This window comes from Adiantum capillus-veneris, chromosome 18 (genome assembly GCF_014529385.1).
Source record: "Adiantum capillus-veneris isolate H3 chromosome 18, ASM1452938v2, whole genome shotgun sequence".
Classification (NCBI taxonomy): Eukaryota; Viridiplantae; Streptophyta; class Polypodiopsida; order Polypodiales; family Pteridaceae; genus Adiantum; species Adiantum capillus-veneris.
Genome location: NC_140948.1, coordinates 29,183,277 through 29,208,550, shown reverse-complemented (window position 1 = coordinate 29,208,550; position 25,274 = coordinate 29,183,277). Strand labels below are relative to the sequence as shown.

The following is a 25,274-nucleotide window of genomic DNA, read 5'->3' as shown; positions in this document are numbered from 1 at the left end:
AAAGCCAAGTATGATCGCCATAAGATTCTTGGCTTGCTTCAGCCCCTACCGGTACCTCATGTACCCTGGGAAAGTATTGCCATGGATTTTATAATGGATTTGCCACGAACTCCAAATGGAAATGGTGCAATCTGGACTATCATAGATAGATTCAGTAAGCAAGCTCATTTCATTCCAGTAAGAAAGACCATTAAAGGTAATCGCATGGCCAAGATCTTTCTGGCTGAGATTTTTAAGCATCATGGCATGCCCAAAACGATTATAAGTGATCGTGACCCACGAATGACCATTAATTTTTGGCAAGCACTTTTTACGAACTTAGGAACTAAGTTGAATTTTTCTTCAGCTTATCATCCTCAGGCAGATGGACAAAGAGAAATTGCTAACTCCACACCCTAGACATTTTAAAGTGCTATGTCTCAGGCTACCAACGATAATGGGAGAAGTATCTACCTCTTGTAGAATTTGCCTATAATAACACTGTACATTTCTCTACTGGAAAAGCTCCTTTTGAGGTTATTTATGGCAAACCACATCTTCCTCCAACTCTTCTCACCAAGGATAAGATATTCACTGTTGATGAATTTGTTCGAGACATGGATACGCAAGTGAAATGCGCTATCCTTAGGTCTCAAGAAAAACATAAGAAAGCAGCGGATAGGCATGGTCGTGATCTCAAGTTTGATAAAGTGCGACTTAAGAAACAGACCAATCAGAAAGGGAAATTTGTAAAACTTGAAATGCTTCTTTCAGAACAGATCATTCACCATTAGGAGAGCCGACTAAAGTCTGGGAGAACTCATCGTAAGTATTTAGTAAAGTTTAGGAATTACTCCCCTCTAGATGCTCTATGGATGACAGAATTAGAATTGCAAGATTTCCAGACATCTTGCATTAGTATTATGAAGCCCTATAGTTGAGGACAACTGTTTAGAAGCCAGGGATATGTAATATTTTTATCTACAACCACATATAAATGAAAATGATTTTTGTGCACACAAATTAAATTTTTGAATTTATTGGTACTAATTATGAACGGGTAAATTTTCCAGTGCAATGTGCCATCTGAACTTGTCCATGTTTGGACATAGGATGAGTAGAACAGTAGCCGGGCGCAATGCAGAGTAGTTTCGAATAAGCACATGAAGAAGGTGGTGTCCCTAACTCGCTCAGAAAAGCTATAATTTAATAGTTTCACGATGGCCGCCCAAGAAGTGGCCGGTCGAACAAAATGGAAATACGTCCTGGAGAGAGCCGACTGACTGAGTCGCCCGAGTCATGAAACCGAACGAGTTTTAAATGCTCCAAATTGGCCAGAAAACCGGGTTTTAATGCTCATTTTTAAGCCTAAGGTTTAAAAGCTTTTCAAAAATGAGTGGCCGAGTCAGTATGACCGCGGTAAAATCACTTAACATTAAATTAAAATAAAACTAAAAACTACAGCAAACTAGCGTAGAAATTTAGAAAGGCCAGCATTGGCAATTTGCGAGCGCCTCTCTCTCTCTAAAACTTCGGCAAGTTCTTGATCAAACAAAGATTTTCCAAAAATCTCCCAGATCTCTCTCTCTCTCTCTCTCTCTCTAAAACAGACCTGCACAGTTGGTGACAAAACCCTAAAACAGAATTGCAGCAAGTGACGAAACCCTAAAACAGAACTGCCAACAGGTGACGAAACCCTAAAACAGTGCTCAGCAGGTGGCGAAAACCCCAAAGCAGGTTCGCAGCAGGTGACAAAACCCTAAAACAGGTGGCAAAAACAGGTTCGCAGCAGGTGTGCAGGTCGCACATCTCTCTGCAGCACGAGGTGTTTTCCAGCTCTTTGCAGCACGGGGTGAGCCTGTGAGGGCAACGCTTTGCAGCGTGAGTGTGTAGGTGGAGGGTGTGGGCAGCAAACAAGAGGTCTGCAGCCTCTGTCGAAAATGGCAAGCTGAAGGGCCGTTGACAGCAGACACGCAGGGCTATGGAGACGCAGGCCCTTGCACGCGCTTAGAGAGGAGTTCCTATCAGATTGCTGCTCGCTGACATTTTAGCCCTGCCTTCGGATTGTTTGCTCACAACCCTCCTATTGCAGGCGTTTTGTAGTATGTATCATCAGGTTATTGGCTGTGAGGATATGCTAGCTATATGCTGATGTGAAGAGGTGTGCATTGATCTCCTTCGCCTTTATGTTCATGTGAAGAGGTGTGCTTTGGCCTCTCTTGGTTGCGAGCAAGGGACACCTCAGCCTTTAGCACTTTGGCAACAATCGCAGGAAACTCCTTGTGCGCAACAGGGCCCGTTACGATGGAGGTCATGAGAACTTTACCAGTTTGCAAGTCCCGTACGAAGGCGACCTTCATGCTTACAAACAAGCGGATAACACAAGTGGAAAGGGAGATGAAGAAATGTAAAGCAGAGATGGAAGGATGGTGGAAGGAGAAGGCCAACCTTCTTCAAATGTTCCTCAACAAAGGCACGCAATGGAAGGAGGAGAAAGAGGACCTGCATGTAGAGATACAAGCACTTAAGGCAGATTCACAAGCACTCAAAGAAGAGGTCTCAACCCTCAAACGAGAGCTTGCTGATAGAGCAAGCAATGGACTAGAGGAAGGTGAATTCCAGCCCTCGGTAATAGAGGAAATCAAGGTCATCAAGGCACATGTACGGATGATCAAAGAGGAAGAGAAATAGAATGGGGCAAAGATGTCTTCATGGGTGGATGTAATCACGAAGACACAAAAGAAGGCGGATGAGGCCGAGAAATGGATAGAAGTCGAGAAAGGGAAAGAAACCACGTCTATCTCCACTCCTACAATCATCAACATGACTTTAGAAGAAGAGCAGCGAAGGAAGAGTAGAGCTTTGCACATACGAATAACTGGTCTAAAAGGCGAGATGACGTGGGAGGGGAAGTCAAAGAACTTCTCCGCATGATGGGTAGTGGGCTACTCATACAAAGGCATGGAGGGTAGGGAAGAAGACACAAGGAAATGGGGAGACTTCAAAAGAAACAGCTCTAATCATTCGCTTCCCGTCCATGGAGGAAAAGAAACTTCTTGAAGAAGCGTCCTGCACTAAAGAAAACGGGCATATTCCTTGGAGATGACCTCACACTCACATAGCTTGCTCATATGAAGAAAGTTATGCCCGAGATAATGACAGCTCGAGAGAAAGGGAAAGTGGCCTTCTACATGGATGGATAAGTGGTTATTTTGGAGAAGCGCCCCGCATGATGGTGCGAGACCTGTGGGACCACACTCAGAGTGGCTACATGGAATTGTAGTGGATCTTTGCACCTTGATGTAGGGGCCTTTGAGGATAGTTTCACAGGGAGAGACATCATTTTCTACTCTGAGACGCATCAAGCCCCGAGGCAATCCATGCCCCATGTGAGCAGATACAGATGGGAGACAACTTGCAGACAAGAGTCTCGATCAGAGCGCAGAGGACGAGGTTCAGGAGGAGTGGCAATCTTATTCATGGAGGAGCTACAGTCTCTGATACATATAGCTTGGAGGGATGAGCATGCTAGATACATGTGGGTGAGACTGAAGGCAGAGACATGCAGATATCTCTACATTGCTATTTTCTATTTCCCTCCTAGTACGTCAGTATATGCATCACCTAGAGGACAGTCCCCCTTCTCTATTTTAGATGATGATATATGGGAGTTTTCCAGAGATGGCGACATTATTATCTTGGGGGATTTCAATGCTAGGACTGCCCATCACCAGATAGTATTCTATGATACCTCAGAGGAGTTGATGTGGGAGCTTGATATTACAGAAATGGTCCTGTCTAGATTATCACGGGATGAGGAGCACACTGAGTATGGCAGATACTTGATTGATATGGGGATTGCACATGGATTGGCCATTTTGAATGGCCTACAGAGATTCCATGCACACAGTTGGTCGTTTTACATGCTTTCCACATCGGTATTGTGCTAGTACAGTGGATTATGTTATGGCTCCGCCACGACTCATTCCTTCCTTTCAGGATTTCGTAGTGGGAACTAGGCCGGTTGCGGTAGTAGTCGATCATGCTATTAAGTCTTTCACCCAGTTCAACACAACTCCATTGGGAGAGACCTCTACACATACTCGGTATACCTTCATGAGGAAGACGGATCACATATACACTGATGAGATATACAGGCAGCTATGCACTCAGGAGCTAGGACGACCACTAGATGAGCTCACCCAGATTCTAATAAAGACGCTACATGATGCAACATCAGAGGCATATCCCTACAGCCAGCCTACACGCAGACGATCTGGGAGCATGCCTCAAAACAATTGGTATGATGAGGAGTGTAGAGAGACGAGGGTCAGATTACAGAGAGAGGTGCTCATGGGTACTACTACACATAGACAGTCATGGACTATCTTCCGCCGCCTAGTAAGACGAAAGAAGAGGGCTTACCTATCTCAATTAGAGCGTGATCTATATCAGCTGTTTATGAGTCAAGACTCTAGTGAGGCATGAAGGATTTTCAATGAGCACTCTCCATCGCCAACCATCACTTCCACAGATACATGGGGGGAATATGCTACATCTCTATATATAGCATCGGGGCAGCCACCTTTGCTTGACCCTTCAGAGGCATGCCCAGAAACATGTACTTTCTTTACTACTGAGAGGGTAAGGAAAGCCATTGACAAGATGAAGACAGGAAGAGCACAGGATCATGGTGGTTTGGTAGAAGAGCACTTTATCCATGCCAGAGATATGCTTGCAGAGCCTCTTTGTTAGGTGCAGCGGAATGAATGTTTGCGCTTTGCTCAAGATGAGTGCTCCGAACTGTGCTCAAGGTTCCTTTTGTTCTTATGGAACGTAGAGCCTTCCGTTCTTAACGAGAGAATGCTATGATCACAAACAAAGTGAATGGACACTGCGCGTGCAATTGTATGAGATCGAGATATAGAGAGAGAAGAGAGACGACATCAGAGACGTTGTAAAACCCTCCTCCGAAGGCTCCACTCTCGTCGGCGAGAGTGGTCTACTTATGATTGCACAATCTAGTACAATGGGAATGCATGTGACTGATGCAAGTCTAGGCTATGTTAGGCGATGACGACGGGGATGACGAGCCCAACACTAGGGCTGAAATCTGCAATCTTCCTACTTCTGTCCAAAAACGCTATGGGCTGAAATCTGCGATTGAGCCAAAAACGCTGATTTTGGGGCTGTTTTCTGTGGGTCTTTGACGCTGAAATTCTGCAGGTTTAGGGCTGAAAACTGAGGTTCTTACCGCGATGAATCTGCTACACTTTAGGCTGAATCTTGTTGGTCTTTATCTACTGCTGAAATCTCTGCATATGCTGAAATCCAAAAACGCTAGGGAAGCTGTTGGCAAAAACGCTAGGTCAGTTGGTTTCTACTGCGGGGAGATCTGATGCAAAAACGCTATCTGCTGGGACTTGCTGGCGATGGTGTGCTGGTGCAAAAACGCCAGGCTATGATGCTTGATGGAAACGCTAGAGGATGAAGTTCTTGCTTGGAGGGAAGTATCGCCAAGGGTCTTGTTGAGAAGTTGCCTGCTGAGCTTGGCTCTTGTTGCCTCTTCTGCCTTTTAGTGCTAACTTTGGTTTGCTTATATATTTTCTTACCCAAATTGCCCTACCTACTTTTGTTGGACAGTCACTTAAATTAATAAGTGAAAAATGTAAAAAATAGGCTAAAATCATTGGAAAATTCCCCTGATGGAATCTGATGGATTCTGGTGGGAATATTGATGATCATGTTGTGTGCAACCAGAGGATATGCATCTACACTAAGTGTTTGGGCATGCACGGTCTACGAATAGACTCACAAAAGTGCCAGATCACTTCTAATCTAAACTGACTGGACTGACTGAACCCTGATCATGCTGTAGCTTGTCCACGGACACATAGGGTTGGATGTGTCACGTGACATCCCCTCCTTTTCAAAGTGAGGTACTGGTACCGAACTGTATGGCGTCGAGGGAGATCGCCAGTAGCATCCGGAATCCTGGAAGGGACTCTTCGCCGGTCCACTCTGATGTGTGGGTCGTGCGATGCTTGAACTTCATAAAGGTCTGCAATGCTTGCTTCTTTGGGCCGCGCCAAAAGCGACACAAAGTCTTCTGTGGCTCCTTCGATGCTTCAACTTCGTCTAGAGTCATGCTTCTTTCTTCTTCAAGAATCTCCATGGCTGAAAATTCCTGAACCCATTTCCAACACAAAACCATCAACATACCCATTCCGTGTTAGGTGCAGCGGAATGAATGTTTGCGCTTTGCTCAAGATGAGTGCTCCGAACTGTGCTCAAGGTTCCTTTTGTTCTTATGGAAGGGAGAGCCTTCCGTTCTTAATGAGATAATGCTATGATCACAAACAAAGTGAATGGACACTGTGCGTGCAAGTGTATGAGACTGAGAGATAGAGAGAGAAGAGAGATACGACACCAAAGACGTTGTAAAACCCTCCTCCGAAGGCCTCACTCTCGTCGGCGAGAGTGGTCTACTTATGATTGCACAATCTAGTACAAATGGTATGCATGAGATTGATGCAAGTCTAGGCTATGTCGACGACGACGACGGGGATGACGAGGCCGACACTAGGGCGATAATCTGCAATCTTCCTAGTGCTGTCCAAAAACGCTATGGGCTGAAATCTACGACTGAGCCAAAAACTCTGTTTTGGGGCTGTTCTCTGCGGGTCTTTGACGCTGAAATTCTGCAGGTTTAGGGCTGAAAACTGAGGATCTTCAAGGCTGAAAATTGACGGTCTTTCTGGGGCTGAATCTGCTACTCGGTCTTCTACTGCTTGGGAATCGGGATCGCCAAGGCTGGGATCTGCAAGGCTGGGTTGATCATTCAAAACCGCTAGGGAGGCTGGATCTGCAAAAACGCTAGGGAAGCTGTGAATTCTTCTGGCGATGAAGGCTGATGCAAAACGCTGGTGTCTGAACTTGCTGGCGATGGGTAGATCTTGAAAACGCTAGAGAATGGTTGATGCAGAAAACGCTAGCATGGGGTTCTTCCTTGGAGGAAGTCCACCAAGGTCATGTTGAGAAGTTGCCTGCTGAGCTTGGCTCCTGTTGCCTCTTCTGCCATTTAGTGCTAACTTTGGTTTGCTTATATATTTTCTTACCCAAATTGTCCTACCTACTTTTGTTGGAAAGTCACTTAAATTAATAAGTGAAAAATGTCAAGAATAGGAAAAATAGGCTAAAATCACTCGAAAATTCCCCTGATGGAATCTGATGGATTCTGGTGGGAATATTGATGATCATGCTGTGTGCAACCAGAGGACATGCATCTACACTAAGTGTCTGGGTATGCACGGTCTACGAATAGACTCACAAATGTGCCAGATCACTTCTAATCTAGACTGACTGGATTGACTGAACCCTGATCATGCTGTAGCTTGTCCACGGATACATAGGGTTGGATGTGTCACGTGACATCCCCTCCTTTTCAAAGTGAGGTACTGGTACCGAACTGTATTGCGTCGAGGGAGATCGCTAGTAGCATCCGGAATCCTGGAAGGGGCTCTTCGTCGGCCCACTTTGATGTGTGGGTCGTGCGGTACTTGAACTTCATAAAGGTCTGCAATGCTTGCTTCGTTGGGCCGCGCCGAAAGCGACACAAAGTCTTCTGTGGCTCCTTTGATGCTTCAACTTCGTCTAGAGTCCTGCTTCTTTATTCTTCAAGAATCTCCATGGCTGAAAATTCCTGAAATCACTTCCAATACAAAACCATGAACATACCCATTCTATGTAAAGTGAATGGAAAAAATCTTGTCTTTGCTAAAGACTGTGCATGCAGTGTAGATGAACAAAGAGACGGAGTACCAAACCGTTCACTACACACCCGCAAACAATGAGATCGAATCTTTCTCTTTTGATCTAGAGCAATCAACTTTGGCAATTCACAATGAAAATGCCCATGCTTGGTGCTCATACTTTCATGTGCTCTTTCTAGAACTGTGTCGTGCCAAGGAAGAGACATGGAATGTGACTTCCTTACATACATACTTTTCAACTTTTCATGAGAAATCCGCATACATGCGTGCTCATCCATGAGTGAAACATGCTCAATGTACAATATGTCATGCCTAGGAAAAGGGATCACATAAAGACACTGACTAAAATACAGGAAACGATCATGAATGAAACACTCGAACAATGCGTGCGTATCAATCATGCAAACACATAATACTTCCTGTGAGGGTTCTTTGGACCTAGTCTCGAGAGCCAAGATCAGTTCTTCTTGAGGGGGTGCTTTGGACCTAGGCTCGAGAGCCAAGATCGATCCTTCGTGATTGATCGAATCTGCAATGAGGTTAGCTTCGCTAGAAAAAGCATCAACTAACACCTCATCCTTGTGAACAATCACATCATCTTCATGCAACTCATCATGCTTGTGAGAAATCACATTTTGATCATGCAAATTATCATGCTCATCATTAACATCCAAATCATCATGCTTATCATTGTCAATCAAATCATCATGCAAATCATTGTCATTCAATTCATCATGCTTGTCATTGTCATTCAAATCATCATGCTTCTCATAATCATGCAAATCCTGTGTGTTTTGCTTTGGAGAAGAAGAGACTGAGAGAGTCTCCTTTCCTCAAATCTCTTGCATCTGTGCCTGAACTTGAGAATAGAGTCGCCAGAACTCATGCTGTGTGCAACCAGAGGATATGCATCTACACTAAGTGTCTGGGCATGCACGGTCTACGAATAGACGCACAAAAGTGCCAGATCACTTCTAATCTAGACTGATTGGACTGATTGAACCCTGATCATGTTGTAGCTTGTCCACGGACACATAGGGTTGGATGTGTCACGTGACACTGTTGCTATGATGTTTAATAGAGCCATGTATGAGGGTTTCCTTGAGACTTGGAATATGTCCACTATTGTGCCTATCTTCAAGTCGGGAGATCCTATGCTTCCCGGGAATTACCGAACCATCATGGTTGGTCACACCCTGGCTAGGCTATATGCATCAATTCTTGAGCATGATTTGAGTGGATGGGCAGAGAGAGAGAGGGCACGTTGCAGGACAGGCAGGGTTCAAGAGAGGTTTCTCCACTCTTGACCAGATTTTGACACTCAGAGCCATTATTTAGGAGGGTAGATACCATGGCAGGAGGATATATTGTAGCTTTGTGGATTTCCGCAAAGCCTTTGATACAGTGCCACGAGCCAGACTCATACGCAGATTGCAAGACATGGGGGTGCCCACAGAGTTGATATGGGGGATCTTAGCTTTATACAGGACAGTGGTAGGACATGTACGCACTACTCAGGGCTGATGTTCAACATGGTTCACTCCACCATTGGGGTGAAGTAGGGTTGTCCCCTATCTCCGACTCTCTTTGGGATATATGTAGATGAGTTTTGACATTATGTACATACAGAGGGTGTTAGAGGTGCTTAGCTTGCAGGGACATGGATTCCGTTGCTATTATATCCTGATGATATTGTGCTGATCTCCGATTCTCCAGAGAGGATGCAACGTCATTTGGATGCATTGCATGTATTTGCACGGAACAGTGGATTGTCTGTGAACCTTGGTAAGGAGGTCCGCCCCCACTTTTACATATGGTCGAGAGACTGTGGAGTATGCAGATACATACACTTAACTTGGGGCGTTTTTCAGTGGTCCAGTATTTTCCCTGAGGCGTGCAGCAGATACGCGATTGACCAGAGCCTATGCAGCATTGGGGAGACTTGAGAGGGTATGTTCGTAGGTTTAGTTCCAGGAACCTCGCACAAAGCTTTGGCTCTTTGACACTTTGGTCACTTCGCCATGCTGTACGGAGTGGAGATATGGGGCCCCTCAATTGATCATCATAGCAGAGCTGGCAGTACTCATGGATGGAGAAGCCCTTGGTGTCTATGATTTCTCGGATGATTAGGGTCAAGGCCTCAATACCACATGACATTGTTAGGGCGGAGCTCGTTGCTCCTCCATTGGTAGTGGAGGCACTCACTCGTTCAGTTTCATTTATGCATAGCACTTGGGCTCTCCCTAGAGACAAATATGCTCGGTTAGCACTAGAGTCTTCGCGACAGCTGGCATTGCAGGGAGATAAATCATGTTGGTATGTAGAGATGGCATCTTGGTTTCAATTACATGGCTTTAGTATTGACCGGCTACCCCCATTTTAGTACTCTCTGGATGCACCCTCCATCTCCCTCACTAGGACAGAGATTACTAGGCTCATCAGACAAGACTTGATTCAGTTGGATACGAAGAGGACATGGATACAACCTACACATGAGGTAGGTACGAAGATGACTTTCTATAGAGAGCATCTTCTCCAACTCACGGAAGATGGGTTTGTGATCAAACAAGGATACATGGATACTCATCTATCCCACGGGATACGATGTGCTATTCGTCAGATACGCACATCCTCACATCAACTAGAGATCGAGACAGGCAGATTTAGAGGAGTACCCGCTGAGTCCAAGATTTGTCAGGTGTGCCAAATAGAGCCAAAGACAGAGCTACATTACATATGTCACTACCCAGTATACTATGAGATACGAGGCCGCTTTCACTTCTATTCAAAGAGGGTTTTGGGCCACTTTCTAGAGTCATGAGATACCAGGATTAGAGATGCCTTGGATTATACTTACTGGAGATTCGCAAACACAGAGAGGACCTCTTGAAGAGGGGCACAATGAGAGAGATCTTGTGACAACGAAAGATTACGTTTTTCTTTCAGTCACAAACATAGGAGTTCGAGCAACCCCCAAAGCATAACAACACCAGAGGCACAAGAGGCATGCTGCTTGATCGGACGATAGAGTTGGGGCGGTCCCGTCGCCCACGGATGAGGGGGCCCTCTCGATATCGACACAGATTGCGACAGAGGATCCATACCATACTGGCGTGACATAGGAGCCATCTCGGATACTGATGTATATGTATATGATGCCTCGACTATTAGAGAGCTCCATTGTATCAGCTCACCCTTTGTATTTCCTATTCCCTTTGTATCAGCTTTCACCCCACCCCTACCCACTATTTTATTTTCTTTTCACCTTTTGGTCTCATAGGTCATTTTGGCCTTTTGAAGACGTTAATATTACATTTCATTTCATTTCTCTCGTGCGCCATTCAGCAAGGGATTAGCATGTGCAAGGCTTATAAGGAGAAATCGATACCAGTTTGTGGCTCTTTGAGGTAGTTCCACCCACACACAGAGTCCTCTCTCTCTCGGCTCTCAGCTCAGCCCATTCTCTCTCTCCTCACGATTTTCTTGCTATGGTGTCCGTGATGGCCATGCAGAGGGTGTGAAGTGCGCGACGGAGGTAGAGTGCAGCCATAGGAGCTTGTGTGCATCCCTGCGGGGAATAGCTGCACTCAGACAAGCACAGTATCAGCTGCCCACGAAAATTGCAGCACTCTGACGTATTCCAGAAGTAGATTTCAGCCAAGGAGAACTCATGTGGGCATCCCTTACGCAAGTAGATATCAGAACAAGCTTCTCACGCAAAAAATCCTAATATGAAGTAGACATAGCCGTTTTCAGCTACAGGTATAATGAATTTCAGCCAATGGGCTTATGAAACATGCATCTCTATGCATCAGAAAAGTAGTTGGGACATGAACAATGAATTCTGTTTCTGGTTCTCGTGCTTGTAACCTAGCATAATGGATTCGCGGTGTTTCAACGTTATACAGACCTGGCAGTAGTGCAATTACAATTGGGGGTTTTGTTGGAGTGACTTTCCCATCGTCACAATGTGTGCGACAGGGTTGTTCTCTAGCACCATAGCTGTAATGGGATGGCACCACATGCCAACAGAAAAGAACATATTGAATAGACTTTAGATAGGGTTGTTCTCTAGTACCATTGTAACAGACTTGCCCATCCCAAGTTGGGAATCTACCATAACACGAGAGAAAGCTGAAAGAACTGAACAGACTGAGAGAGAGACGACATGGCACGGCGTAGTTCCACTCCCAGAGAGATTGGCTCCAAAGACTGGCGCCCCTTTCGGTATTTCTTTATTATTAATGCTTCACAAAGTACAATGCCTGAGGATGCTCGTCTCAGCAGTGCTCCCAAGCGTATCTTGCTGAGAATTGGGCCCTGACACTTTATTTATAGGCCCTTGGCCTTCCAAAAGCAGTGTACATGACAAGCTTCAAGTCTAAAAGCATATGGGTCCCAAAAGCTAGTGCTATTGCTGTCAGCGCAAATTGTGGAAATCCGTGCAGGTGCCACGTCAACAGCCTGTGTGAATTGTGGAACATCCGTATAGCACTGCCACGTCAGCATCTTCATGCGATTTGGGGGTTCTTGCTTTATTTTAATTTTCTAGTGTCCCTCTAGGCCCTGTCTCGGACAGGAGCCCATAAGTTGGGACAACTTTAAAATCCTTGGTCTTTATTTTAATTTTCTAGTGTCCCTCTAGGCCCTGTTGGACAAGAGCCCATAAGTTGGAACAACTGTAAAATCCTTGGTCTTTATTTTCAAGTCTCTCGGCTAGGCTCTGCAAGTTGGTAGCACTTCTCTGGATCTTTCAATAGGGCCCTGACCTATTTCTGACCGGAGTCTGTCCCTAAGGTCATGCCATGTTATCACTTTTGTGACATACCCCCCTCTTGAAAGAAATGTAATCACCCTCTATTACGCCTTCAAAACCAACATTAACGAACAACCAGTTCAGTAGACACTGACTTTAAGTACCGGTGCACTAGACAACACATATCCAATACTTGCACGAAGACGACAGTCAGTGAACATCCACATCACATTCACATCACTATCCCCGTCGAGTTCTTTCATGAGAATCATGATCATCGTAGCGTATTTAGCAATCACATCCAGGTCTCACCGATCTCTCGTGGATGTAAACATCACACACATGAGAGAGCATATTTATCAAATTCATTTAAGGAATTCCCATTTCAAAGTACTTCTATTCTTAAAGTCAGACAACAGAATACTTTTTGAGTCTCGGCCAATAGAAAAACCGTTTCACACCTTTCAAGGTGGTGTCTATGCTGTGGTGGCCTGAAAAAGGTGGACAGTGGCATTCTGTCAAAACCTTATTTCTCAGCGCTTGTGTAACACACAACAAGTTCTTCTGCATCAAATAGCCTTCCTTGAGCGAATAGCCCGCAATTACTTGCCCACTCTACAATCGGTCAAAGATGTCTGCAAAATCCGGATCTGTGGCGTACTGTTCTACCATATCCTCGATGTTGTGATGATGAACTGCGGAAATAGCCAAAACCGAAGGCTTACGAGAGAATGCATCCGCCACCGCATTCTTCTGTCCATGAACATGCACACTCTGAAAGTGAAATTGTGACAAAATGTTTGCCCACCTCATCTGCTTGCCCAAAAGCTGTTTCTGAGACAAGAAATAGTGTGAACTCTCTTGATCGGTGAACGCTGTAAAATTGGCTCTGAGTAGAAAGTGTTGCCACTGAGCAAGAGCATGGATAAACGCCAATAGCTCCTTCTCATAAATCTGTGCAACCCGTTCTGCTCTAGAAAACATTCTGCTCTCATATGCTACAACATGGCCTTCTTGCGTCAAGACCGCTCCTAGACTGCTGCCACAGGCATCATAGTATACCTCAAATGAATTTGGCAAGTCTGGCAAAACCAAGAAGGTACGGGCCATGAGATATTCAGACATCATCAAGCATTAATTCTTCTCTTCAGTACTCCTCCCGGGACCGCCCGAGCCATGAGTAAAACACAACTTAGCGTCACAATTTCCTCTTGAATACTCCTCCCAGGAAAGCACGAGCCATGAGTATCCAAAAGTGTTCCCAAAAACATTGAAACCAATATCAAAACCCAAATCAAGCAATCTCAAATCAGCACCAATACAAGTTCAAAACAAATAAAATCCATTTCAAACAATTTCCAAGGAGTATTTTCATACAATATTTCAAGCAAATGGTCCTCCTCGTTGGAAAAGAGTGGGTTTCCAGCTCCATGCTCCCAAATGCTTCAAGTATTACTTGATTTCTTTATATTGCTTCGACGACGTACAACTCTGGTGGCACTACTCTACATCTCCCGCTGGAAGGATGCTAGAGTGTGAGCCCTTGGTTCATATATAAAGGCCCTTGGCCATCAAAAGCAGTTTACATGGAAAGCATCAACTCTAAAAGCAGCTGGTCCCAAAATGCGCCCCATGGGCCATTTGTATCATACACCACGTTAGCATTTGTCAACACAATGCGCGGAAGCGTGCGTACAACCTACCACGTCCGCGTGTATCATGGAAATCCGTACTGCAGGCCATGTCATCAGCTTTTATGTATCTTTACTTATCGGACGGGGTCCCCTAAGTTGTTGAGGGTTAGGATTTTAATCCTAACCCATAGGCAACGTGGCGAGGATCTATAAGTTGGTGAGAACTTCATCTTCTTTTGCTTTTGCTAGGGTTTAGGCCCGTCGGCGGGGATCTGCAGGTTGGCTAGGGAGACCTAACCCTCTAGGGCTTCAGTGGCTTGACACGTCAACAATTTGTGACAATACCTATTTCTTTTCTTTGTTGAGACCATGTCCTCTTATATGTGATGTAGGATTCCACAGATTAGAGGACTCCGTTGCCCCTTCCAAAGGGTGAGTGTGCTAGGTTCCTTGATCAGGGGTATGAAGATGATACCATGCTTTTTACCGAGGATTCCTTGCCAGTCTTGGATTCTTTGCTCTAGGCTTTGGACATATTTTCTATGGGTAGTGGTGCTCTCATCAATTGGAGCAAGGCGCATGGGATTGCCATTGGTATGTGAGCGAGTGCAAGGTGATGCACGGCATTGCTGATCTGCCTACTCATGATGGATGGTGGGGTATGTTTGATGCTAGTCTTTTTTCCTCGGGTGCTCGTCTTGGTTGCATACTGTTTGGGCTGGATTCTAATATAGTGATATAGGGTACTCATGTGAGACTGGAGTTTGTTGCTATTCTGTTTGAGGATTATTGCTTCTTGGGTGGGTGGGACCCTATTCATGTGGTAGGCTCATCTGGCAAACTCCGAGTAGTGGACCCCGTGTTCTCATATGATGATATCCTTTTGTGGAGGTTATGGATTTGGGAGAGCAAGCCTCTTTCATAGTTATCATGGGACCCTTGGAAGTGGTGCTTGTTAGAGTTCAGATTCCTGTCTAGTGGTGGCTCCAGTATCTCCCAGGAGCAGATAAGGGAGTGAGGGCTGTTTTGTGGCTGTGCCTGGCCGTATCTGAGGTAGACATACCTTTTCTTGGCGATGCACTCCACAATGTTGCTCACCTGGTAGGCTGGCATGAGGTGGGACCCCCGTTCCTAGGGTTTCCCGGGGCTAGAGTCTCGAGTGTTCTGCAGTTTTTCTGCTACTAAATATGTGTAGTAGGTCACTTTCAATGAGTTGACATATTTATTAGCATTTTTAGGGCCATTTATGAGGATCATGGGGTTTTGCAGTAGGTAGGGAAAATTGGCAATTCGCCTATATATGCAACCCTTCCCCTTGTCTTTTGGCATGTTGTGATCATTGCAGAGTTCCAGCGTTTGGGCACTCTCTCTCTCTAGCGTTTCCTCTTGCTAGCATTTTTGTTATGCGCGGCTACACCCGCTCTCTAGCGTTTGCTCTCACCAACGATCTCTCTCTTCTCTCTGCAGCGTTTTTCCCTTGCGATCCCTCTCCCTCTTGGTAGCGATCCCTTCCCTTGCTGTGTACATGCCCTCTTTGGTGCGTGACTGCGTACAGATTGTTCCCGTGCTTGTACGGTGGGCAGTTCACGCAGGAGCTTGAGTATGAGGAGATCTATCGTGATAGATCCGAGATCCATTGGCAGCCTGGTCCGAAGAGGAGGTTTGCTCGCGGTTGAACACAAGTTTATCATCCGATTTACCCTTTTCCCGTGCACCTTTGACAGTGCTGGCCCTCAATAGCGGATCAGTGTCACACAATCTCCTCTAGCATTGGTTGCGACAATAGAGTTTGGAGCGTCGGCCTACATGATTGGACTCCTGGCTGGATGCTGGCCTTCTCATGCTTTCATGTACAGATTTTGGTCCTTCCTTTGGATTTGCAGATCAGTATACTCTGCTTCATGTGGTTGATGGCTCATGCTGTTTTTGCTGGTTTGTCAGTGGGGACATGGGCTCCCAATGTTCGGACTTGTTTCTGCTGAACCTTACATGTGGATGAGACTATTAGCCAATGCCTTTGGGTTTGCGACATGAGCATATGGTCTGACATGCAGTTTGTACCCTACGATGTTGGGTAGGCGTTTGCTCATGTTTTGTCTCTTGGGGTTCGGTTTGCTGGCTGTTATGATTCCCGGGTTCTCACCTTACTTTTGATGGGGAAGGAGAGGATCCCATTTTCCTGTTGACGGACCTCCTCTATTGATGGGACACATTGTATATGTTGCCAGATACTGTACATGCTTTTGAGCCTCACCCCCTCCAGCTGATTTTTGCCTCTGTAATTGCAGTCACCTTGTGAATGATTCGGAAGGCTAGATGCTTGCATATTATTGGCGGTCAGCCTTTCACTTCCACGGACATGCTTAGTGGTATCTGTAAGTTTATAGTCAGTGGGATACTTCAGCCGGCTCCTCCATGGCAGTAGAGGAGCGCCTCCACACTTTCTTGAGAAGATAGGCACGCACCACTATGTTCCTTACTGTTATGTACCCATATAGCAGGATGGATGCCTGAGCTATGTTTTCCCAAGTGTGAACATGGCTCTATGTTAGGGCGGTTAAGGCCTGAACCTGGGAGCCTGTAGCAAATGGGCTAGCTTCTACCACAAGGACTGGTGTCCCATACCACCACAGACAAGTGTGCAGGTAGAATTGCCAAGGGCATAGAGTCGAAGTGTGGTGATCAGACCAGATAGCTCACAAATGAGCCAAGGGTCCTATTTATAGGACTGGTGAGCCCGTATTAGAGAGAGAGAGAGAGAGAGAGAGAGAGAGAGAGAGAGAGAGAGAGAGAGAGAGAGAGAGAGAGAGAGAGAGAGAGAGAGAGAGAGAGAGAGAGAGAGATGAGATGAAATGAAATGATATATTAACATCTTCAAAAGGCCAAAATGACCTATGAGACCATCAGATACAAAGTGGTGAATCTAATACAATGCCTGAAGTACAAGTACAAAAAAAGTACTGAATGTAAAATGTGAACATGAAAATGAAGTATGAAATGTGAAATGTGAAATGTGAAATGTAGAATAGGCCCTCAATCACACTCTGGGTGTCGTGCTAGAATGCCTCTGATCCTTTGTTGGAGTCTCCGTCGATGGAGTGTGCTCCTGTGTCTCGGTCGTGGTCGTCTCAATCTCGCGAGCTCAGTCGCCTTGTCAATGAGGGTGCCTCTGGTATGAATGTGGGTATAACTTTGTGTTGGTGGTTGGTCTCCTGACTCCCTCGATCCAAAGAAATTTGTGATCTGTCTCTGTGACTGTCATAGTCCATGTCTCCTCAGCAGACTATCTCTATGTCGATGTAGCTCAAGTAGATATAAGCCAAGGCATCTCTGATCCTGATACCTCATGAATCTATCTAGGGGTCCAAAACCCTCCTTGAATAAGCAATGGAAGCGCCCTCGTATCTCATAATACACAATGCAGTGGCATATGTAATGTAGCTTTGTCTCTGGCTCTCTATCGCATAGTTGGCATATCCTATCCTCCGGTGGTATCCCTCTGAATCTACTCGTCTCAATCTCCAGCTGGTGTTAGGATATGCGAATCTGACCAATAGCACATCGCAAACCATGATACAAATGAGTGTCCATGTAGCTCGGACGAATCACAAACCCATCTCCCGAAAGTTGGAGAAGATGCTCTTTGTAGAAAGCCATCTTCGTGCCCAACTCCTGCATCGGCTCTACCCATGTCCTCCTGGTGTCCAACTGTATAAGATCCTAACGAATGAGTCTAGTGATCTCCGTCCGTGTGACTGGCTGTGAGGGTGCATCCGGGGAATACTGAAAAGGAGGCAATCTATCCACGCTGAGACCATGCCTCTGAAACCATGAGGTCATCTGCGCATACCAACATGATGCGTCTCCCTACATCGCTAATTGTCTAGAGGACTCAAGAGCCAATCTAGTATATCTTATGTGTATCCCATAGACTGTGCATAAAGGACACTGATTTGGTAAGAGCCTCAGTCTCTATAGGAGGGGCGGCTACCTCCGCTCGAATAATCGCATGTGGTACGGAGGCCTTGGCTCTAATCATCCGGGATATCATAAATACCAAGGGTCTCTCCATGCTCCTCCAACTGTCATGATTCACAGATGGTCCCCAAACCTGGATTCCATAAAGCATAGCTGAAGCAACCAAAGTATCAAAGAGCCATAGCTTTATTCGTGCTTCTTGAAACTGAACCTGCGAACACATCCTCTCTAGCCCTCCCAATGCCGCATAGGCTCTGGACAGTCTAGTCTCTGTTGCTCTCCTCAGAGTAAACCTCGGTCCCGTGAATACCACCCCCAGATATGTATATGCATCTGTGTACTCCACAGTGTCCTGACCATATACGAGTGTAGGTGCCGATCTCTTGACCCACTGTGGTGTGGTGACCTTGGTTTTACCAAGGTTTACAGACAATCCACTATCCTCTGCAAAGCTGTGCAATGCATCCAATTGTCTCTGCATGCCCTCTGGTGACTTTGATATCAACACAATATCATCAGCATATAATAACAAAGGGATCCATGTCCCTGCTAGCTGAGCGCCTTTGTCGCCCTCTCTGTCAATGTAGTCAGAACCTCATCTACATACATACCAAATATTGTAGGGGACAAAGGACACCCCTGTTTCACTCCAATAGTGGAATGAACAATGTCAGAAATCCCCTCAAGAGTGCGTACATGGCTAGTCACGGAGCCGTATAAAGCCATGATCCCCCATATGATCTCTGTGGGTACTCCCAACTTCAGTAGCCTGCGCATCAATCTGGCCCTCGGCACTGTTTCAAATGCTTTGCGGAAGTCCACAAAGCAACAATACATCCGTCTCCCATGTTCCCGACCCTCCTCTATAATGGCTCTGAGTGTAAGAATATGGTCCAAAGTGGAAAAACCCCTCTTGAATCCAGCCTGTCCTGCTGCTCGTATGCCCTCATTTTCTGCCCATTTACTCAGTTGCTGTTCAAGAATGGATATATACAACCGTGCCAATGTGTGCCCTATCATAATAGTACGGTAGTTCCCTGGCACTGTGGGGTCCCCTGCCTTGAAGAGAGGTACAATAGTAGATAATCTCCAAGACTCGGGTAGTCCCTCACACATGACACGGTTAAACAAAGATCGCAAGAACCTCTGACAATAAATCTCTAGCATGTATTAAGTGCTCTGCCACCAAACCATCATGATCATATGCTCTCCTAGTCCTCATCCTGTCAAGGCGTTCTTCACCATCTCAGTGGTAAAGAAGGTACTAGTGGCTGGACATGGCTCTAGACGGTCTGGTAAAGGTGGTTTCCTAGGTACTGTATATAATGATGTTCCATACTGACCCCAAGTCTCAGGAGAAGTAATCACTGGAGGAGGTGAGTGCTCATGAAAGAGACGCCAGGCCTCACCTGAATCTCGACTCAAAAAGAGCTGATACAAATCACGTTCCATCTGGGCTAAAAAGGCCCGCTTCTTCCGTCGCACTAGACGCCGAAGGGCAATCCGAGACTGTCTATATGTAATGACTCCAAGTATAAGCTCGCTCTGAATCTGAACTCTCATCTCTTTGCACTCCTCATCATACCAACTATTCTGAGGCATGTTCCCAGAACGTCTTCTCTGATCTGGTTGAGTGTGTGGGTATGCCTCTGCTGTTGCCCCGTGCAAGATCTCCGTCAATAGAGTGGTGATCTCCTCCACGGTATATACAGGGTCGGCTGCCCAGATCCGATTGTAAATCTCCTCCACATAAACTGAGTCTGTCTCTGGTGTAAAAGTATACCGTGTGTGTGCAATCCTCCGTGGTGTCTGAGAGGCACTGTACTGGAAAGAGATTGAAAAAGTCAAGAGAGCATGGTCCATTGCTACTCCAACAGGTCTAGGTCCCACACTGAGATCCTGAATACCAGAGATGAAGCTCGGTGAAGTCATGACATAGTCCACTGTACTGGCCCCATGTTTGTGTGGAAAGCATGTGAATCCCCTAGACGAAGGAAAAATCTCTAAACCATTAAGTATGGCCAAACCATGCGTAGTCGTCATCTCCATGAGATATCTCCCATACTCTGTGTGCTCTCTATCCTGTGAGTGTCTGTCAAGCCCCATCTCCGATATATCCATCTCTCTAAGCATCTCCTCCGAGGTATCAGAAAATACCATCTGGGAGTTGGCTGTCCTGGCATTAAAGTCTCCCAAGAGAATGATATCTCCATCTCTAGAGAACTCCCATATGTCATCATCAAGTATAGAGAAAGGGGACTGCCCTCTAGGTGAGGTATAGACTGATGTGCTAGGGGGAAAGTAACATATAGCAATGTATAAGAATCTGCCCGTCTCAGCTCTCAGTCTCACCCACATGTATCTCGCCTGGTCATCTCTCCGGACAATCTGTAATAGCGGCTGCAACTCGTCCCTGAATACGACTGCTACCCCTCCTGAACCTCGACTCCCATGCTGGGATCTAGTGTCTGGCTGACAAGCTGTCTCCCATGAATAACAAGTCACACGTGGCATCAACTGTCCAGATTTCTGATGTCTCTCTGAGTAGAAGACAATGTCTCTATCTCTGAAGCTATCCTCAAAGGCACCCACATCCAGCCTATACGATCCATTACAATTCCATGTTGCCATCCGGAGTGTGGTCCCATATGTCTCGCACCGTCATGCTGTGCGTCTTTCCAAAACCACTACTTTCCCTCCTCTATAAAAGGCAATTTTTCCCTTCTCCCTTGCTGCCTTGATCTCTGGCATCAACTCTTGCATATGTGCTATTTGTGCTGGTCTCTTCTTCAAGAATTCCTTCCTTGTTTCCAAAGTCGGGAAACGCATGATAAGTGCTCTCTCTTTGATGTTTCCCTTCTCATCCACTCCCTTCTTTCCTATTCTCCAAGCACCTCTGTGCATAGGAGGGAGAGAGAGAGAGAAAGAAAGAAAGAAAGAAAGAAAGATTTTTAACGTCTATGTCAGGCCGAAATCGGCCTATGAGACAAATCAAATGTACATGGTGTGTATGTCATCCGTCTATCGGAAAGACAAATGAAACAAAACTGATACAACTGAACTGAATGTAGGTAATGGAGTATCTGAGGAGGGATGGAGCTCTATCTCTAGGGGTATATGCATGTCTATATGCTCAAGGTAGTACAATCATGAGAATGCATCAAGCTATCTAGCTCCATCCTGTACAAATGGGGGGATGTAAGATGTGGTACATGGGTGGGGCTGGTGCCAAGGCTACCCGGATGAAAGCTGTCGGGTCGGCCCTCATCTGAGCTACTCGCTCCTCAGTGGCACGGCGCTCCCGGGCTCGGATCTCCTCGATCTGTCGGTGGTGGGAGCTCACGCCCCTGTAGCCTGTGACTCGTGGTCGTCGTCTAGCTCGGTTCACCTCTGCCTGTGGGAGTGTCACTCCTCTCTGAGTATCTGGTGAGGTAGGGGTGGCAATCCTCTGAAAGAAGTCTGTGAGCTGCGACTGTCTCCCCTTTGTCTGTGTAGCTGTGCGTGGCTGTAGTAGTGTGTCCCGATGGCTTTGTATCTCTAGTAAGAAACGTCCGAGCTGTCTCTGATCTCGAGAGTCCATGATCTCTCGGAGAGTGGGCTGTCCTCTGAATAAGGCCTCATACCTGCCTCTGATCTCAGTGTATGCTCTGCATCTACATAGAGAGAGAGAGAGAGAGAGAGAGAGAGAGAGAGAGAGAGAGAGAGAGAGAGAGAGAGAGAGAGAGAGAGAGAGAGAGAGAGAGATGAGATGAAATGTTATATTAACGTCTTCAAAAGGCCAGAATGACCTATGAGACCAAACTGATACAAAAGTGGTGAATCTGTTACAATGTCTGGGTACCTTAGTACTAAAGTACTAAGTGTGAAAAGTGTGAAAGTAAATGTGAAAAACTAAATACAAAGTATTAAATAAACTTCTTAGGAGCATTCTGGGTGTCTGGCTAGAATGCTTCTAATCCTTTGTTGTAGTCTCCTCCGGTGAAGTGTGCTTCTGCATCTTGGTTGTGGTCGTCTCGATTTCCTAAGCTCAATCGCTCTGTCAATTAGGGTGCCTTTGGTATGAATGTGGGTACTCCTTTGTGTTGGCTGCTGGCCTCTTGCTTCCCCTTCCACTCTTGCTTCTGTCGATCCGAAGAAGTCTGTGATCTGCCTCTGAGGCCGTAGTGCTCTTTGTCTTCTCATTAGATTATCCCTATGCCGATGTAGTTCCAGTAGGTACAAGCCTAAGCATCTTTGATCTTGGTATTGCATGATTCTATCTAGAGGTCCAAATCCTTCTTTAAAGAGGCAATGAAAATGCCCACGTATCTCATAGTATACTGTGCAGTGACATATATAGTGTAATTCTGTCTCCGGCTCCATTCCGCATAACTTGCAAATTCTGCTCTCAGGTGGGATTCCCCTAAATCTGCCAAATTCAATTTCCAACTGGTGTGAGGATGTACGAATCTGACCAATAGCACATCTCAAACCATGAGACAGGTGGGTATCCATGTAACCCGGGCGAATCACAAATCCATCTTCAGATAGTTGTAGGAAGTTTTCTTTGTAGTCGGCCATCTTCGTGCCCAATTCTTGTGGAGAGAGAGAGAGAGAGAGAGAGAGAGAGAGAGAGAGAGAGAGAGAGAGAGAGAGAGAGAGAGAGAGAGAGAGAGAGAGAGAGAGAGAGAGAGATTGATTGCATCTTCAGGATGGGTACATTGATTTGACCAAAGTTGATACAAAGAATTTGTCAGACGAGATAACAGAGGATCTTGAGGATGTTAGGGAGCTTGCAGCTGGGTTTGAGAGACACTTGTCTTACGATAAATTTTCGAATTTGATGGTGTCTGTTCAGGTAAAATCTGTACTGGAATGTTCAAAACCTGTTTTTATCAGGACATAAACTTGTTTGCGCTGTTCTTTCTTTCTACAACAAGAGAAAAAACATATCCTGTTTTATTAAAGTAATCACAGAACAGATATTTTGTGCTTTTGCGCACGTATTTGGTTGACCATGCTTGCTGAATAATCGACCAAACTTCCAGAAGAAGAAAAAACGTGGACCGCATTTGGTCCTGAAGCACTGTCGAAAGCATCCAGAAATTGACAAGTTTCCATTTAAGTTTAAAGTGGACCATCATTCTTGTCAACTAGCACCTGGACGAAGAAAGCCAGGGTAAGGTGCTGAAACAAATGTCAGAAAGCCTCTTATAAATGTATGTCTGTAATGTATTCAATCGATATAACAAAGAATGAGTCCCTTTTGATGCACTCATGAAATATTCTCACATTCTTTCTGTTTATTAAAGAAAATACTTAGCCCTAAACCCTAACTGCTTTTGATTGTCTATTGCTAAAGACTTAGTGAAAGATCATGATTTTGCCCCTTGCAGTAATACCAGGCATTGGTACAGACTGGTGTTGTCAGATAGAGAGAGAAGACAAGCCAAGATAGAGGCTTTACGCAAAGAAAAGGAGAATCAAGAGCTTGCCGAATGTACGTTTAGGCCGTCATTGCATAAAAGAGATTGCCATAGACCGGCTAGGGTAAATTTCTGTACATCGGAATCTCTCATCTTCTTTCTGAGTTTGGTTTATTGGAGTCGAGTGTTACCTTATGATTGGATTAAATTAGAAGTAATCCGTTTTGTTTTATAAGTAACCAGAATTTTTGGTAGTTTAAATGTTTGTATGTGCGTGATGTATTTCTGTGTACAAGCTATTAGTTATGGTAGGATGTGGATTTGTACACACTTACATCAGTACTTTATCTATATTGTGCTCGCATGCATGGGAGCATTTGTTGGAAGCCTTATGTAGGCAAATAGCATGTACTCAATTGTACCTATGCACGCACGTGTGTGTGTGTGTGGGTGTGGGTGTGTGGGGCACGGGGGGGGTGTTACTCACAAATATGGAAACATAGCGCATGAGTTCACCAGAAGGGGTTATTTAGCCCCATTTTTCTATTCAGTTTTAACATACAGAAAGGTATCATCAAAGGGGACATCTATAAATTGAACTAGAATAAAATGTGTTATATTCATGAGAAAACTATAGATATGAACTAAAATAGGGTGTGAGGAAACTTAAGATATGGAGTTTTTAATTAGGCCTTCATGACGGGTTCAGATAGAGTGAACGCTTCGAGCTGGGCACTGCATTTTTGCCAATTTCCTTTCTTCAGTGTGTTGGTTGTGTCAGTTTTCTGTTTACTTAATTTTTTTGGTTTTAGTGTCATGTTTACAATTTGTAGTTTTCTGTTGTGTTGCTGTATGATGAGTTGGAAAGCTAGTGATGATGACGTGACATGTCTCTTGTTTTTTGAAAAGTTCATTCATGGAGGACAAATTATCAGTACGCTCTCTCCCCAGTCTACTGTAGTGGAGAAGGAACAGCAGGAAATCCATGGCTTTATATTTCAAGAAGTCAACATGGAAGAGCCTGGTATGCTGTCTTAAATTCTCCAAACAATTGGAATCACAAAGATTAGGCAATAACATTTTCAACATAAAACCTGACACATCACGTGAATGAACGTTGGGCCTAGTGATATGTCAATGCCACCACACCTACACTTGCGTGTACGTGCCAGTGATTGGGAAAAATCATTTTGCTAACCATACGCAATCCTTTTTAGGCCTTTTCAAAGAGGAACTATGAGCTAATTTTTCCAATTCTACATTATTTTTGTTAGATTTTAGGTAGAATATCTCCTTTCCTCTTGCTCCTGAGCGGCATCATTGCATTTTCAAGCTGCACAATTGTAAGCTGAGAAACTTTTCGCAAACAAATGCGCGCGCGCACAAATGTATGTACATGCAACATTTCAGAAAAGTGTCTCCAACTTGAATTGTGCCACTTGAAAATTCACTGATACCTGTTTAGGAGCAAGATGCAAATGAGATATTTGCCTAACATCTAAGAAAAATAGTGTAAAAATATGAAAAATCAGCTTTAATTCCAACATTTTCCTCTTTGAAAAATCATAAAAAGGAATCGTGTATGGTTAGGAAAATGATTTTCCCGATCAGTGTGTACATGTTGTCAACTACATATGATTTATATATAAACATGCACACACATACAAAGCACAAATGTACATAAAATATATGTGCATGCACATGTAGACAAAGGTTTTCTCATGAGGCTTCCCTGCCCATTTATGAGAAG

General features: G+C 45.1%; 1 protein-coding gene across 1 annotated transcript in view; it reads left to right on the top strand.

The window, feature by feature from the left end:
• Nucleotides 1-25,274, top strand: part of LOC147435410 (uncharacterized) — a 90,234-nt gene that overhangs the window by 64,391 nt on the left and 569 nt on the right. Inside the window, exons 11-14 of the mRNA XM_086488475.1 lie at nucleotides 22,810-22,956; nucleotides 23,147-23,277; nucleotides 23,495-23,648; nucleotides 24,434-24,548. Of these exons, the coding sequence (XP_086344601.1) occupies nucleotides 22,810-22,956; nucleotides 23,147-23,277; nucleotides 23,495-23,648; nucleotides 24,434-24,548 (547 nt within the window). The remainder of the gene's footprint in view (nucleotides 1-22,809; nucleotides 22,957-23,146; nucleotides 23,278-23,494; nucleotides 23,649-24,433; nucleotides 24,549-25,274) is intronic.